Here is a 16,501-nt window from a genome sequence, read left to right on the forward strand (position 1 = left end):
TTGTTTTCTTTCTAAAAACCTTGTTGTCACTTTTTCAAAACTTTTTCTATGGATACACTCTCTTCTGGTCACCACTGCTATCTTCTTCTAATTTTTTTAAAGATTTGTTGATTGTTGACTCTTCTAAAAATTATCTCTCCCACTCCCAATAATGGTTGCCTCCTCCATTTTAAAAGCCTCTCCTCATCTAATCCCTTACCTGTGTATTTATATGAGTTGTTTATGATTTTTTTATAAAGAGACAAAAATTTTGAGTATTTTCATTTTCATGCTTAAAACTCGATTTTTGATGTTGAGGTATAAGTCTGCATAATGTAGGGCTTTCGTTTCTGGAATCAAATTTTTTTTTCAAAAATTTTCTATTTTTTTTTGTAAAACTACTTTATTAAAAATTAATATTCACACACAATAACACAGACACACATCTTTCTTCTTCTTCTTTCTTTCTTTCTTTTTTTTTTTTTTTTTTTTTTTTTTGGCTTTTGACGACATGCAATGCATGAGAGATACTGTTGGGAATTCCCTTTAAAAGGCAACCCTTCATCACTAGAACGATAGAACACCGTGTAAGGCAACTTAACTGGGACTGGATATTTTCCTACTAAAAAGAGTAAATCTATTTTAACACTGTAACTTATAATTTTCCTACTAAAACACACATTGTTAACACTTTTAAGTTATAATTTTCATACTGAAACACACATTTTGTACCATTTTCAAACGTGCATTTATTATATCCAAACTGAGAGCATCCAAATACAGGAATAGAGATACATGGAGAAAACATACACATAGACGTGCATCATCCGAATACGCCATGCAATGCAACATCTGTTATTGGAAAGTAAAATAGAAAAGGAAACCAAACACTCTTTTTAGATAGAGATACTGTTGGGAATTCCTTGGAAAGTAATTCCTGGCTCGCTAGAACGAAAGAGCAATGTGTAAGGCAACTGAATTGGTCCAAAACGATTTCTCAAACTTGGATCATTGTTCCTTCCTGTGATTTTTCCCTCTATTTCTGTCAGTTTAGTTCCAAAGTTTTCAAAGACTTGGATCGCCTTTGAACCAGATTTCCAAATAACTGTGTTAGTACACCCAAGGAATACCTCATCAGAAGCATGCGCTGACAACATCTCTATCATTGTCATCTCAATAATGGTTTTGTCCTTTGGTGTGATTGTTCTCAGATAAGCCGTTTCATAACACTTCACCGTCTCATCATATTCTTCAGTTCCTGGTTCTGGGATAAATCTTCTGCTCATAGTTGGACGGTTCAAGATTAACCCTCCATATGGATATTGTCCAAAATTAACAGCTGCATGGAGAGCTGAACCAGTCCATATAATTATAGAACAGGAACGAATAAGGTCTTCAAGAGTTTGCATCCTAGGCCACCATGGCTTATCTTTCAAGTCTGCATGACCCTTTTCTACAGCTTCTTTCCACCAAGCTTGCAGCTCCGTATCCTGTTGAACTGCTACATCTGAAGGGTAATACAAGGAGACATATTCTTTGACCCATGTCTTAATAGCATCCCATATTTCAAGTCCATCAACAGCATAAGGGTAGTCTTCAATTAAAAGACGAAGGCCATGTGGGGCAGTGGGATCCTCAACTGCCAATCCTCTAAATCAACCAAAGAAATTGTGTTAGCAAAGAAAATTTTGTTTTTGTTGTCCCTTAGTTGAACAAGGTTATGTTTCTATTTCAAAATGCTTACATTTCAAACCTTTATATCTTTAATGTCGATGTTTTTTATAGTATATTTTATATAGTGATGTGTATTTAATAAAGATTACCTCTTGATAAGATCAGCTGGTAATGCTTGGTCAGTGAAAACCCAATCCTTGTAAACAGCCGAAGACATCTCCATAGAGGTCGGTCCAGAAAAAAATGTTGCTTCTATAACGCCACCTGCATTAATCAGTGATGCCCTAGCGCGGGCATTGATACTTATGGTGCCTCGACAGTGAGGAAATAGAAGCTTATAAATAGGGTGAAGTACACTGAGATTCCTATGTGTTGCTATGACAAATGGCTCCATCACTGCATGAGTCTTTAACCTTTGACCCAATGAGTAAAAAAACGATTAATAATAATTTCATTCATTAGTTAGACTAAACATGTTAATAAATGTTGCTAGAAGATCAGTTCTTACCAATGGCTCATGAGCTGATGATAGCCAGAGTCATTTACAATAACATGAGCCTTAGCTAATAGCCAAATTGTTCTTTTATCACCCTCGTTAGCAGGCAACACCACTATACTCTCAGCACCAAATTGAACTCCATTTGGATGTGGCTTACTTAATTCGATAGCAAGTGGTTTCAAAGTCCCATCCTCTTTCAAGAAGAAGATTGTCCTTGTGGCATAAGCCTTTGTAGAAGGTAGTTTGTTGATGTCCGTCAAAAATGGCATGAATGCATCTTGGTAATCTAATATGAATAATCTCAAACTACCAATTGCCTGTTACCCAGAAAATTCAATTTCAATCACTTTATTTAATAGCTTTGAATCACAAACAATATGCCTCTCTAGAATAGTTATAATTCAAGTAAAGAAAATATTGAATTTTATTTAGTATTTTCCTTATTATTCAAAAGAAAAATTGTTGAAGATATCAACGCTGGCTAGACTTTTAGCATATTCTATAGTGAAACATTTATATTATTACCTGATCCACCGTGACCCCACCCATATTAATCTCCAACTGTTCTTTTGTTATTGTGCTAGTTTGATCACCGTAGAGTGTGGGATCTAGAGTGCTTCGTGGGGGGAACTCCTGCCATTATTAACAAAGAATATGAAGAAAGATGATACATATTCTGATACTGACCCATTGTTAGGCTGTAAACCAGTTTAAAAGTAGCATAAAAATTCAGCAATAAGGCATCATATATAATGATAAAATATTTGGACTTACTTGAAGACGGCGAATTACACAAGGATTTAAGCCAGCAACCATCTCCCTCGCAAATTCATCATCAGTCATCCAAGCAGACTTGCTAACTGCTCAAAATGATAAATTAAAAATGTGAAATTGGATTAATTAATTCATCAAAAGCTAACATATTTAAATTATTTGATTAACGTGTATATCAACCTCTGATTACATGGGGTAGTGGAAATTTGGCATTTTCACCATCAGTGCTGAAGATTTCGCTGAGGACTGGTAATGAGCTAATTTGGCTAATTCTATTTGTTGACAGCTTAATTCCATCTTCATAGAGTTGATACACTTCATCGAAGCTACGAAACTCATTGGATGAGTCTAAGTCAAAATTCACAGATTGGATCATAGGTAGGATGTCCTCTGATAAAGATTTTATTCCATAGGTGAGAAAATCTGATGGGTTGAAGTGACCCAAATTTTCATCTCTTGGAACATAAATCTCGCCACGTTGCTCACTGTTAGGATCTGTAATTAATCAAATATATATTAGTAAAATAAGCATAAAAAAACAATCGAAACGCAAATTGGGTGGCCAAAAAGTGTTAAAATTCATAAACCGTAGCCCAAAAGTTAATAATCCATATTTGTAAATCATATCGCGAAACTCCACTCCATTCACAAATTTATATGTGCCTTCCATGCACGTTTTAATCCCTGCTTAGTGCTTAGCAAAACATTACCAACTCAATCACATGTTCTCAATGCAACTGTGGTACAAAACTACATTAAAACTAGATATATCACAGTTAATTATATATAACTAACAAAATAATTTAAAATTTAAAAACTAAAAGACTAACCTGTCTTTGTGGGTTCTCTACCGGTTCTAACCCTGCGAGGGTAAGGATGAGTGCTAGACCCTCCAAGGATTGGGCGAGCATTACCATTATCTGGATCGCCCAAATCGTTATACAGAGCATAATCATAGATCCTTTCATATTCCTTGCGCTTTCCAGTCCCATCTCCTCTTAAATTTTGCAACTCTTCTTCCTTGTACTTAACTAAAGGAGATGGTGTTTCACTTGGAAGATATGTCTGCAATATTTACAAAATATTGTAATCTGAATCATTAGAAAATAGATGTCACTTGTAGCATCATGTATCATTATTCTTATTATTCTTCATTTTTTATATATATAGGTAATTCAAAAATAAATTTCAATTACAAAAGTGACACCTAAATTTCAAAAGTGACTGTGATCATAATTGAAGAAAAAGGGGGGGCTAATAATTTTGGTTAATTAAAATTGTAAAACTACGTGTTAGGGGTGTTAGCTTACGTTATTGTCGAAGAAGATGCGATCCTTGTTGTAATAATTATAGTTGTAAATCCATGATTTACAAACAAATTGAATGGTTTCATGGTTTGGAATGTCGTCAAGAGTGACACTGACGAGGAAGAACTCATCGGTCATATAATTCTTAATGTAAAATGCTCCTGGAATTCCAAAATCAGCATGCCATTCAAAATAAACACTGTATTCCTGTCTTGCTCCCAACTTTGGCGACGTCGGAAGGTGTTTCTCCAAATACGCTTCTTTTCCAACTATCCCATTTCCATTTGCTACAAAAACCATACAAACAATAAAAAAGAAAGAGGATGGAGACTCATTTTATGTAAACTGTAAAGTCAAGATATGTATGTGAAGTCATTTTATGTAAACTGTAAAGTCGAGACAAGCAACTCCTTCCATTATTAACATTTGAAATGAATATTCAATCATACAGTCATGTGTTGATGGAATATATATGAAGAGAGAGAGAGAGAGAGAGAGAGAGAACAAACAATCTGCTTTGGTAGCACTGATCAACTTCATGGAAACGCTGTTTCCTATGAAAGCAGTAGCATTGTCAGCAGCGTCACCAACACCGCCACTACCAATTGAAGTGACGGCGTTGAAGTCAAGAGCACTTTTGGGCAACAACACCACTGTGCCCTTTATTTTCTGGCTCTTATTGCCAAAGACTGGAAGCATCTTTGCCTCTTCTTTTGCCAATTAAATGAAAAGATTTAAGATTGTAGCTTAGCTTGTGAGTTTTGATGAAGCCAATTAAAGCTATTTATAGCCAGTGAGATCTGGGAGATTTAAGGATCCTGTGCTTTTATGAACTTTCCATGCACCAAGATACCAAGAATGCAGAGCCAAAGATGCAAGTCAAAAAATGTGCACGAGACAGTGATGTGCGAGAAAGAACTAGATGTTTACGTGATTACGTTAATGGATTTTTTTATGCTTTTACTACCCTAACAAGGCTTGTTTACTGCAACTTGCTAACTCGTTTTCTTCTGGGCTGAGTTTGGCTGGTTGGATAATTACTCGAATTTATCAAATTCGTCAACATCTCTAAAAGAAAAACATACATACATGAAATACATCTATAAAAGCAGTAGTTAATATTGCATATAAAGTTGATATATTATTGAAAGAAACATTCATAAAACTTTTTTTTTCCAAAAAGATTATTTATATTTAAACTGATTAAAGTGTAATTCATATATATCTTTTAGAAGAGTATAAAATTATAGTTTTAACATCTTTTAAAGAAGAAAAATGTAACGTATTTTAACTAAAATTATTGGAAATTTTAGTCAATGCGTTAAGGACACCTATTTTTCTATGATCCAATGACTTTTGCATTTGAGCCATCTATAATATAGTTTTTTTATGAAAAAAAAAATGCTTATCTTTAAAATAGAAGTTAAGAAACAATACATAATTATTACTGGTTTTAATTATTAAAAATAATAAATCCTTGAAAATATTAAATATTCATACTGTGCATTTAATCGTCTATATTTTCCAATGCTTAAAAAAGCATCTTTTATTCCATTCAAAAAAAAAAAAATAGCATCTCATATAACATGTTATATACTTACAAATATGAAATAATTTTTTATTTTGTTTTCTAACTTCTTTTTGTCTATTTTTATTTTTTAACTTATAAAAATATTTTAAATAAATTTTTTATTAAAAATATTATTTCTATTAAAAGTTTTTGTTATGTGTTAATCATTTTTCTTGAATCTCTGACTTTATCTCTTTTACTTCTTCATCTTTCATTGGATATATATATATATATGTTATTCTTCCTCTTTCTTCTTTATCTTCACAACAACAACTTCATGTTCACTCTTTTCATTTTTAGAAACAAAACTTTTTTCCTTTTTCAATTCACTTATTCACAAGATATCACTCGATGGATCTATTTGAACAGATCATAGGCAGACTCAAATGTGTTGAAATTGCAAATTAAAATCACTCAGAATTTTCGCGTGAATATCCAAACAAATATGATTCCCAGGATGTGCTACAAGGATTGTATGATAATATTTTACAATATCAACACTTACAAATAAAAAGGTAAAAAGATTAAAATATAATTAAAAAAATAATCTTACTTTCTACAATAAGTCACTCAAAACTGGTCCATCATGGTTTCAATTTTAAAAATAAACAATTATATTCAAATAATCAGAATGAATTGGTAAGTTAAGTAATATATAAGTGACAAAAATTTATAATTTTTTAAAGATTTTTGAGTTAGATCTGAGATTTAGAAATATTCAAATTTTACTAAGCTTGCCTTTTTTTTTTTACCTGTATTTTTTAATATTTTTTGAATTTTCTTTCACACTTAACTTTAATATTATATTAAAATTTGAGTGCATCTCAAAATAAGATTCAAAAAGAAAATTGAATTAAACTTAAAAATTCTTAATAATTGCATCCATAACCTTCTTAGTTGTATATTATTTAACTTATTCTTAATCTACCGATATAGAACTTTAATTATTTAACATTACTAAATCATTTTTTAATATAATTGTGTAAAATTTTGTATATTACCATTTAATTTTATATTAGTGTTTTTCGTATGTAATTAAAAATATCAAATTATTTTGATAAATATAAGTGTCTTTTTTTTTACATTATTAGTGTATTAAATTTTTAATACACTAATAATAATTGTCGAAAATTGAGATTTTATAATATATTCATAAATTGAGATTCAATAATAATAATAAGAGGTAGACAACATTTTTAATCAGTGATTTTAATAGATAAGATTTTTGTCGAAAAACGTGGCTCTACAGCACTCACACGTGTTTTTCTATCTAAACGTGTTGTACTTGTACAGAAGATATAGACAACATTTTTCTGACGCGTGACAAATGATTTACCATGAAATAATAATTATTATTAATTTTATATTAATAAATAAAATAATTAAAAATTTAATTAAAAAATATTAATATTTTTTAATTTTTGAAATATTAAAGAAATTATAATAATTAATTTAAAGATAGAATACTCTACTTAAGTCTTAAAAAATTATACCAAACACTTTTATAAATGTGAGACAAGTTGCATGCATGTGAGCACTAATAGAACAAATTCCACGTAATAGTTCAGATCTGTTTGTCCTTACTCCTCAACTTTTTTTTTATCACTGTCTTTGCAACCAAAGAGTTATATGAATGCACGGCAACCCTTCATTATCCTATTCCTATTCAGTATGACAAAATAATAATTTAATATTAATTCAAAATGAATATTCATTAATATCCTAATATTATTAATTATACTCCTGCCGTGATGTTAAATATTTTTTGGTATATATTTTAATAAAAACAATTATCCTTTGTCTTCTTAAATATTGTAAATATACTCCTGCAAGTTAGCTCAAGCTTAAATTAATAAAAAAAAACTATAAATAAAGTAAAATATTTAAACTCTAGTAGTATCATTAAATGATTGTTAACTTTATTCTTCAAAAGGCTGTTTATTTTAATTAATTTTACAATAAGGTGATAATGTGTAATAATATTTTTTATAAAAGATCATTTTCTTAACAATATTTAAAAAAGTGAGATTATTTATCTATTTTAGAATGACGATATCTTATTTATTTTAATCGAGGTGAATAATGAAAAAAAAAAAAGGTTTTCGAGATAAAGTTGTCAAACTCATCACGGATGGTTCACATGCTTTGCGCGGAAAAGTCAAAATCTGTTTTTACAGTGCGAATATGATTATGACCTTGAGAAATGATCAAAACCTCGTGTTCTGCGAGGAAAGTATAATATTTTTTTTCATAAATAATATTTTGTTTTTTAAATATTATGTCTTTTAGTTTTATTAAGGAATAAAATTGAATAATTTTTTTAAAAAATAATTTTTTTTATAAAAATTAAAACTAAAAGATATGAATTTTTTAGAAACTACAATTTTATTTAAGTTTTATTTTTTTATCACTAATAAGCAATATTCAAACAAATAAAGAATAAATAATTCATATATAAGATTAAAATAGGCAAAAAAAATTGAGAGATGAAATAATTTAAAATTATAAAGTATCTATAATCACTAATCATGATTTTCTGAAAATAAAAAAAATAAACTATAAAACATTGTTAATGAGAATTTAGCTCAAAAATTACTATTTATGTTTTTTTGAAAATTTTTCTTTTTAATTTTATATTTTCGTATTTAATTTTTTCTAATATGTATATATATATATATATATATATATATATACACACAAAGTTTTGTTAATCTCAATTTCAAGGATTAAAAATAAATAGTTAATAATAATAAAAAATTATTTTAAAAAATTATTATAATTTTATAATTTTAATATAATAATTATATATATTTTTTATCTGTAAATACTTAAATTCAATTTTAGAAGGTAAGGTTAACAAAACTTGTATAAAAAAGCCGTATATATAGTTGATGAGAAAGAAACAAAAACGTGATTCACAACTCAACAACAGCAGGGGCATGTACATGGAGCAGCAAAAATATATAAAATAGAAAAGAATCTTAATTTTTTTAGTTTAATTTAAACGTATTACAGTTTTAAATTTCTCTAACTTAACAAGTAAATATATTTTAATTTATTAAGTTGACAAAATTACTTTTACCCTACATACACGAAACGTTGTAAGTTAAGCATATGATGCCGCATATGTAATAGAAAAATACTATAGGATATTTTTTTTTAAAAAATTGAGTAAAATTAACTTTACACTATTAACCATAATTAAAGTATATATTCAGATTACCTTATAAGGGAAAAAAATTTTGTTCTTTGCTCAGAAATGTGAAAAATTCAAAAAACAAGAGCAGGAAAAAAAGTAAAAGAAAAATATATTTTCTTTACATAGATAAATAAAATTAATACCTAAAAACACATTTGTTTAATATAAAATTTAAAAATACTTTCGTTTAAAAAGTATAGTTCACAAATCATATATTGAGAGATAAAATGCACTTGTCTTTAATTTCATCATAAACATGTACATAATATAATTATAGTTTTCATTTTTCAGTTTAATTAGACAAGTAAAGGCAAAACTAAACTTTATCCTTTCATATACTTATTTTTTCTCATATCCAAACAACAACTTATTCTTAAAGGTGTATTAATTCTTATTATATTTATCTCAAACTCTCTAGTGCAGACTAAAGTCGCATAAGGTATGGTTGCGACAACAACATAATGTGAGAAGGATTGCCATTAATATATGAATTTAATTGAGTTTAATCGATATTTGTTAATCACATGATTCATAGGATAATAGTTAAGAAATATAAAATAAAAGTTTTGGGTTGATTTTTTATTTAAATATAGGCAATGAATAAATTATTAGGAGTGACCGACCATGTAATGTAGTAGCGACGAGGAATAAAGAGAAATGCGCCCCACCAATCTTATTATGTAAAGGATCCTTGTCACAATTTTATTATCATAAAAAATAAAGTTTAATACCTTTTCAACCTATAAAAGGATATTACTTTTTTATTCATATATAATATATTATTTCTATTATTTGATCATCACAAACCCTTAAATACTGGGGCACACCACTGGTAGGACCTTAAAAAAATAAAAATACAATCTCATGTTTTGAAAACTTTGCAAACTTATTTTGCTAACTTAAACATCAAAATATTTAACTAAAAGGATTGACATAGTAATCTAAAATTTTATTACATTTACATTGGTGAGATTGGTATATTTAGCATAAAGTTATATATTTGAACATTATTACGTGTAAAATTTAGCTCAACTATAATCTCGAATTAAAAACTATGCTTAATTCTATAGTGTTTAAACTTAAAAATACTTAAATCTTTAACTATAAATAAAAAATATATAAAATATGTGTATTGTTATCCAATCATTAGCAATCATTTGAAAGTAACAAATAGTAGGATTGCAGAATAAAAATATAGGAGTAATTCACGATCTAATATTAAAAATGTCAAGTTAGAATTAAAAAACATGATAAGAATGTGTTGATAATGTTTTTTTTTCAATTTTAAATTAATGGGCTAAAAATACTTATTGGCGCATGTTTCAGTTTCAACCAGAAATGTCTTTGCAATAATTTGGACAATTTACATGGGTTCAAAGAGTATATTTCATTGTACTACACCACAGATGATGCAGTTAGAAAAGATTCTGAACTCCAAGCTTGGTGGAAGGAAGCTGTTGAGAAGGGTCATGGTGACTTAAAAGACAAGCCATGGTGGCCTAAAATGGAGAATCTTAGAGTTGATTCAAATATGCACTATTATTATATGGATTGCTTCGGCTCTCCATGTAGCTGTTAATTTTGGACAATACCCTTATGGAGGTTTTATTTTGAACCGTCCAACTCTTACCCGAAGATTGATCCCAGAACCAGGAAGTAAAGAATATGATGAGATGGCTAAAAACGATCAAAAGGCTTATTTGAGAACAATTACAGGAAAGTATGAGGCCCTTGTTGACCTTTCAGTGATAGAGATATTGTCAAGACATGCTTCTGATGAGATCTACCTTGGACAAAGGAACAATCGAACTTGGACATCTGATGGAAAGGCCATTGAAGCCTTTGATAGGTTTGGACAAAAGCTAGCAGAAATCGAGTCCAAGATCTCAGGAAGAAACCGTGATCAAGTCTTAGAAACCGAAATGGACCTCTTAATTTGCCTTACACTGTGCTTCTTCCAACCAGCAAGGAAGGGTTGACCTTCAGAGGCATTCCTAACAGCATCTCTATCTAAGGAGTGTCTGATTTTCTTCACAAACATACCTCTCAGTAACACAAATAATGCAAAGTTTATCTTTGTGCAATTGTCGTATGTGTGCTTAATTGTTGTATTTGCATGTAATCTCGTTTTCGTTTATTATTTAGTTTGTGTTTATTATCTAATTCCTATCATGTTTACTTGCAGCATGTTGGGAGGATCTTTATATTACAAGTTTAATTGGTATCCCCACCTATGAATATCGAATTAAATTTCTCTACCGCACTAACCAGGCTTTGTTTATTACTTTTTTTTATTATATTTTTTACCTCTAAACTTTCTTCATTTGATCAGACAAATTTTTCTATATGATATCGATCACTTACATGTATTTTTTTTCTTGTAAATTTTAAATTTTGGTTAAAATCATTGCGAACTAAAAATATAACTGTAGGGTGTAGTTAATGCAGAGAATCTCAGTTCCTTGATTCAATAACTTACCATACAAGCTAAACTTACATTAAAAAATAATAATTTAAATTTAATCAATAATTTATCATATAATTTCATTTAACCAAAAATTCCTTTTTTTTAAAAAAATATATAGTAATTATACGATTGCATGTTTTTAAATGTCCAATTTATTTTGAATTTGGTACGGATAATTGTTAAAATATTATGACATATCAAAACTTAAATCCTTTAATTTTATATATATTTTTTAAATTTCTTAAATAATAGAAATATTTAGTTTTATTATAAAAATAAATATATCATCTTGTGCATGATGGGTGTTTGTGATTGTAAAGAAGACCTGCACACTAGTTTTATGAATAAAATATTAATATAGTATAATAAAAATAATGTATTTTAAGTTTCATAAAATTAAGAAAAAAATTCTTGAATTTGTTTGAATTTAAAAATATCCAGTACATTGTATGGGAAAATTTGTTATTACTTTAGTAAATGTATAAAAACAAAGTATATATTCAGACTTACGTGGGTTAATGCCAACTGTATAGAGAAAATAACAATCCAGAATATGAGTGACACCTGCGACTTTGTTTGTATTTGCCTTGAAATATGTTTAGTTTGTTTTTTAAATAGGTAGGTTATGGATATTATTAAAAATATATTTATTTAAAAACTTAAGCTTCAAACTATGTGAAAAAAGTCATAATTTTAATAGATTCTTCTATTTAAACAACAACAATAATAACTTAATATTTTAATATTATATATTTATTTTATTTAAAGATGTATATATAAGTTAATCTAGATGTATTTTATTATCTAAAAATAAAAATAAAGTTTTAAACATATTTATAGGTCTAGTTAAACTTTAAAAAATTAAATCAAATAATAAAATATTACATATATTGAATACATGTATAAATTTAATTCAAATATTAAATTTAAAAAATAAACTAAATTTAAACTTCACAAAATTTAATTCAATTCAATCCACTTTTCTGTCTGACCGTGAATAAGGAAAATCTAACGTAGGAAGCTAACAAGAATAATGGAATTTTTTTTTCTGGTGTTGGCCACTTACATATTACAATGTATTTTTTTTTTAAATCATTAAATTTTATCACAAATTATAGTATTAGTAACTGGAATAATACGATGACGAATCACTCCAATTTTTTTTTGTATAACAGGCTTAAAAACATTTGTTTGTTAGAGAGTAGTGATAATAATCTCAAAGAAATGTAATTTAGAAAAAAAATATAATATATTTTTAGATATGTTTAAACATGGTTTCAAACATGCTAATAATAATATAGTATTATCGTTTGTCTTACAAGAATCTTGAACTTTATGTCATCAATGAAAAATTTCTTAGCTTAATATATTGCAGACATTTATCTTCCAAGGTCCATTAGTTGCATACAGAGAAGTAGAATTGCAGACTTTAAGAGGAAATGGAACATGGAAGCGTCAGGAATGGGATAGAGTCTATGATTATAATGTTTACAATGATTTGGGTAATCCAGACAGTGGTGAAAAGTTTGCTCACCCAGTTTTTGGAGGATCTATCACTTATCCCTACCCTCGAAGGGGAAGAAATGGTAGAAAAGCAACTAAGAATGGTTAAATTAATATTTCTAAGTGATGCCTCTATTTTTGTTTCCAATTACTTTTTTATAGAAAAAGTAAAGTTTTTCACACTCCATTGTATATAACTTACCATGTAAGAGTGAAAGAAAGTAGAAATAAAGAAAAGCAATGGATGTGATGAGAAGTATAATAAAAAAGAAGAAGAAGAAAAGGATATATTACATGAGAGCTATTCTGATGAGAACAACAAGCTTAACTAATTTTGCATAATTGTTGTTTTCATGGGGAAATTTTAAAACAACTCTCACTTCATACGCGTGTGGTGTATCAGCTTAAATAAATTTTGCAACAAATACTTATGAAAGGAGAAAATAAAATAATTAAAAAAATAAAAATAAATGAATTTTCTTTCATAAATTTAAAATAACTCATGTATATCAATGAGGGAGGTTCTGAAGAATTGAAGGACACAGGTTCATTTATTTTTTACGGAGTGCTTGTTGAGAAATTCATGTAAATTGAACTATAATCAAGGCAGTTCTAATTTGCATGAATAGAAACATAATCCCTTAAAAATATAGAAAATTTTTATCCACACAAAATATTTTGTGTAATGGTTAAGAAGAATTGCTTTTTTTTACTTTTTCTTGATATAATTTATGCTATTATTTGATTCTCAACAGCTTCCAATGGTAGAAATAAAAAAGGTTTATGTTTTAAGAGATGAAAATTTTGGTCACTTGATAGACTTCCTAACTTTTACAATAAAATCTAAATCTTGAAGTTGTTTAGCTGAATTAGCATTTGATACAAATTTTACACTAAATGAGTTTGATAGCTTTGATGAAGTCTACATACTACGTGAAAGTGGAATTAAACTGCTTACAACGATACCTAGTTACCTTATATTTTAATTAGCAAGTTGTTTATGCTATTGGATGGTAAGTTAGTAACCAATTAAAGAGTATATAAATAAGAGAGTTATGAGTCTAAATTGCTTTAAGCATTTACGGCAAAACAAATTATTTGAACTTAAAACTCTACTCTATCCTAACTCTAAGTGAAACTCACATTCAAAATTCTAATATTATTGGTTCAAGCTTAAAAGTCTATTCTATCTCAACTCTAAATTAAACTCATGTTCAAAATCTTAATATTACTTATATATATATTGTAAACAGATTTGGTTAAAGCTATGCATTTATTAAGTTAATCCAATTTGAGAAATTAATTTTTCAATGGTTGCAGTAGTTAATAAATCTGCATGGATGACTAATGAAGAATTTTTAAGAGAGATGATTGCTGATATAAATTATTGCATGATTTGCCATCTTCAAGTAAGTCCAAATGTTTTTATCCTTAATTCCCATGTTAAACTAATATTCGTATGGCACAATTGAGGAAAAAACATTGTTTGTCATTTTTTGTGACAATATTCTTTAACTAATGGCAGAAATTTATATCTCAAAGCAAGTTAGATATCATAATCTATGGTGATCAAACAAATAAAATAATCAAACAATACTTGGAGACTAACTTAAAAGGACTTATAGTAGAGAAGGTATGATTTTCACTTTAATAAAATGCCATGTGATAATTTCTGCTTTAGTGTTGTACTAAGCCAAGCTTATTGACTATGACTCAATCTATGAAAATTAAGAGTTAGAATTGTACTTGTGTTACAGGCAACTGAACTCTAGAGATTATTCATATTAGATCACCATGATGTATTTATCCCATTTTTGAGAAGGATAAATGAGGCTATGCCACCGGGACAATCCTTCTCTTGAAAGATGATGGAACTTTAAAACCATTGGCCATGGAATTAAGTTTGCCATGTTCTGATTAACATCAATTTGGTAGAGGTAGTAAAATCATCTTGCCTGCAAGCCAAGGTGTTGAAAGTACAATTTGGCTATTGGCTCATGTTATTGTAAATGATTCATGCCATCATCAGCTAGTAAGCCATTGGTATGAAATTTATCATTAAAATAATTGCAAACAAATTTAGCATTATCTATGTATGAAGTGATTCTTAATCTTATTTTTATTGGTCACAGGTTAAATACTCATGCTTTGATTGAGCCATTTGTCATAGCAACAAACAGGAATCTCAGTGCACTTGCACGAAAATTAATGCACTAATCATAAACTTCTATTTCCTCACTATCGTGAAACAATGAATATCAATGCACTTGCACGAAAATCACTAATTAATGCACATGCCATTACAGAGAAAACTTTTTTGGCTGGACAGTATGCAATTGAGATGTCTTCTAGAGTTTATAAAAATTGGGTATTTCCTGACCAAGCGTTACCTGTTGATCATCAAGAGGTAATCTATGTGAACACAAACTATATAATTAGTTTTATAGTTGATTCATCCCTGCTTTAATCTCAGAGTTTTATGAACTTGAAGCATGGACAATGCAAAAGCTTCGTTATCTTGTGTTAAAATTGAAATTTTCATTTAGAAAAACAAGGGCCACATGGATAATGGATTAGAGTCTTGATCTTGAAGTCAAGTCAAAAACTAACTTTCTTGAAAACAGAACACATAAAAATAACAACTATCTTAACTATAGAAACACATACAATTTCTATTTGATTATGGAAAAAACTACAAAATACTTTTGCTATTAATGAGAAGCTTTTTCTTTTGCTTGATTCAGAGGAATGGCTGTTAAGGATTCATCTTGTCCACATGGTCTTCGTCTTGTGACAGAGGGGGTGCCATTAAGACATGGGTCTATGAATATGTTTCCTTGTATTATGCTACAGATGATGCAGTTGAAGAAGACTTAAAAAATAATTAATTGTTACAAAAGTTTTCTTGCATAGATCGAAATTGTAGAGGAGTTGATCTAAAAGAAAATAAATGTGTTTTTAATTTTATATTTTAAAAAATTCAAATTATAATTTAAGTAAACTTTGTATATAATTTTGATCCAAGTAAATCATATTTAGGGATGACAAACATTTTTTTTTAAAATCTAGCAAAAATGTGGGCAGGATTAATTAACCCCTCCCCGTTGCCATCACTATGAATGCTTACTTTTTGTTTTTTCTTTTTTAATAATTACATTATTTGGAAATTATTTATATCAAACTAAATGGTCCCAAACCATGCTTTCCTCGAGCCATTATAATATCATATTGTTCATTGAGCACCTCAGCAACCGATCATCCAAACAACAAAGAATCAAAAATATTTATCAAAAGATAAACATAAAAAGAAATAAAACAATGATATGTCCACTTCCTGATCACAAGTCTATTCATATTTTGTTTAATACTGTACGTGGACAACGTTGAGAAATCACATGACTTGATTATGTGCTTTTAAATTTGAAGTAATTAATATGTATTTACCTGCAACTAAACAAAATTATTCTTTTGTTTTCGGAATAAATATAAGAAGGAAAAAAAAAGTCTTAGCAACGTATAAATAATTAAA

At 28.5% G+C, this 16,501-nt stretch overlaps 2 protein-coding genes and 1 pseudogene across 2 annotated transcripts; 2 read left to right on the top strand and 1 right to left on the bottom strand.

The window, feature by feature from the left end:
- Positions 1-713: 713 nt before the first annotated feature.
- Positions 714-4,959, bottom strand: LOC113850558 (seed linoleate 9S-lipoxygenase-like). The gene is made up of 9 exons (XM_027481130.1): positions 4,743-4,959; positions 4,237-4,520; positions 3,757-3,991; positions 3,107-3,421; positions 2,927-3,012; positions 2,678-2,785; positions 2,162-2,469; positions 1,803-2,066; positions 714-1,629 (listed from the first exon to the last, which is right to left on the bottom strand). The coding sequence occupies exons 1-9, from the start codon at positions 4,930-4,932 to the stop codon at positions 876-878; spliced, it is 2,544 nt and encodes an 847-aa protein (XP_027336931.1). The 5' UTR covers positions 4,933-4,959; the 3' UTR covers positions 714-875.
- Positions 4,960-9,598: 4,639 nt separating this feature from the next.
- Positions 9,599-11,051, top strand: LOC113851033 (linoleate 9S-lipoxygenase 1-like). The gene is given in 3 exon segments (XM_027481524.1): positions 9,599-9,628; positions 10,487-10,904; positions 10,907-11,051. Coding segments are annotated over 3 exon segments (558 nt in total). The 3' UTR covers positions 11,017-11,051.
- Positions 11,052-14,300: 3,249 nt separating this feature from the next.
- LOC113851034 lies at positions 14,301-15,860 on the top strand (annotated as a pseudogene).
- The last annotated feature ends 641 nt before the right edge of the window (positions 15,861-16,501 follow it).

The sequence above is a fragment of the Abrus precatorius genome, unplaced genomic scaffold, assembly GCF_003935025.1.
Source record: "Abrus precatorius isolate BTA unplaced genomic scaffold, Abrus_2018 Scaffold9, whole genome shotgun sequence".
In the NCBI taxonomy this organism is placed as follows: Eukaryota; Viridiplantae; Streptophyta; class Magnoliopsida; order Fabales; family Fabaceae; genus Abrus; species Abrus precatorius.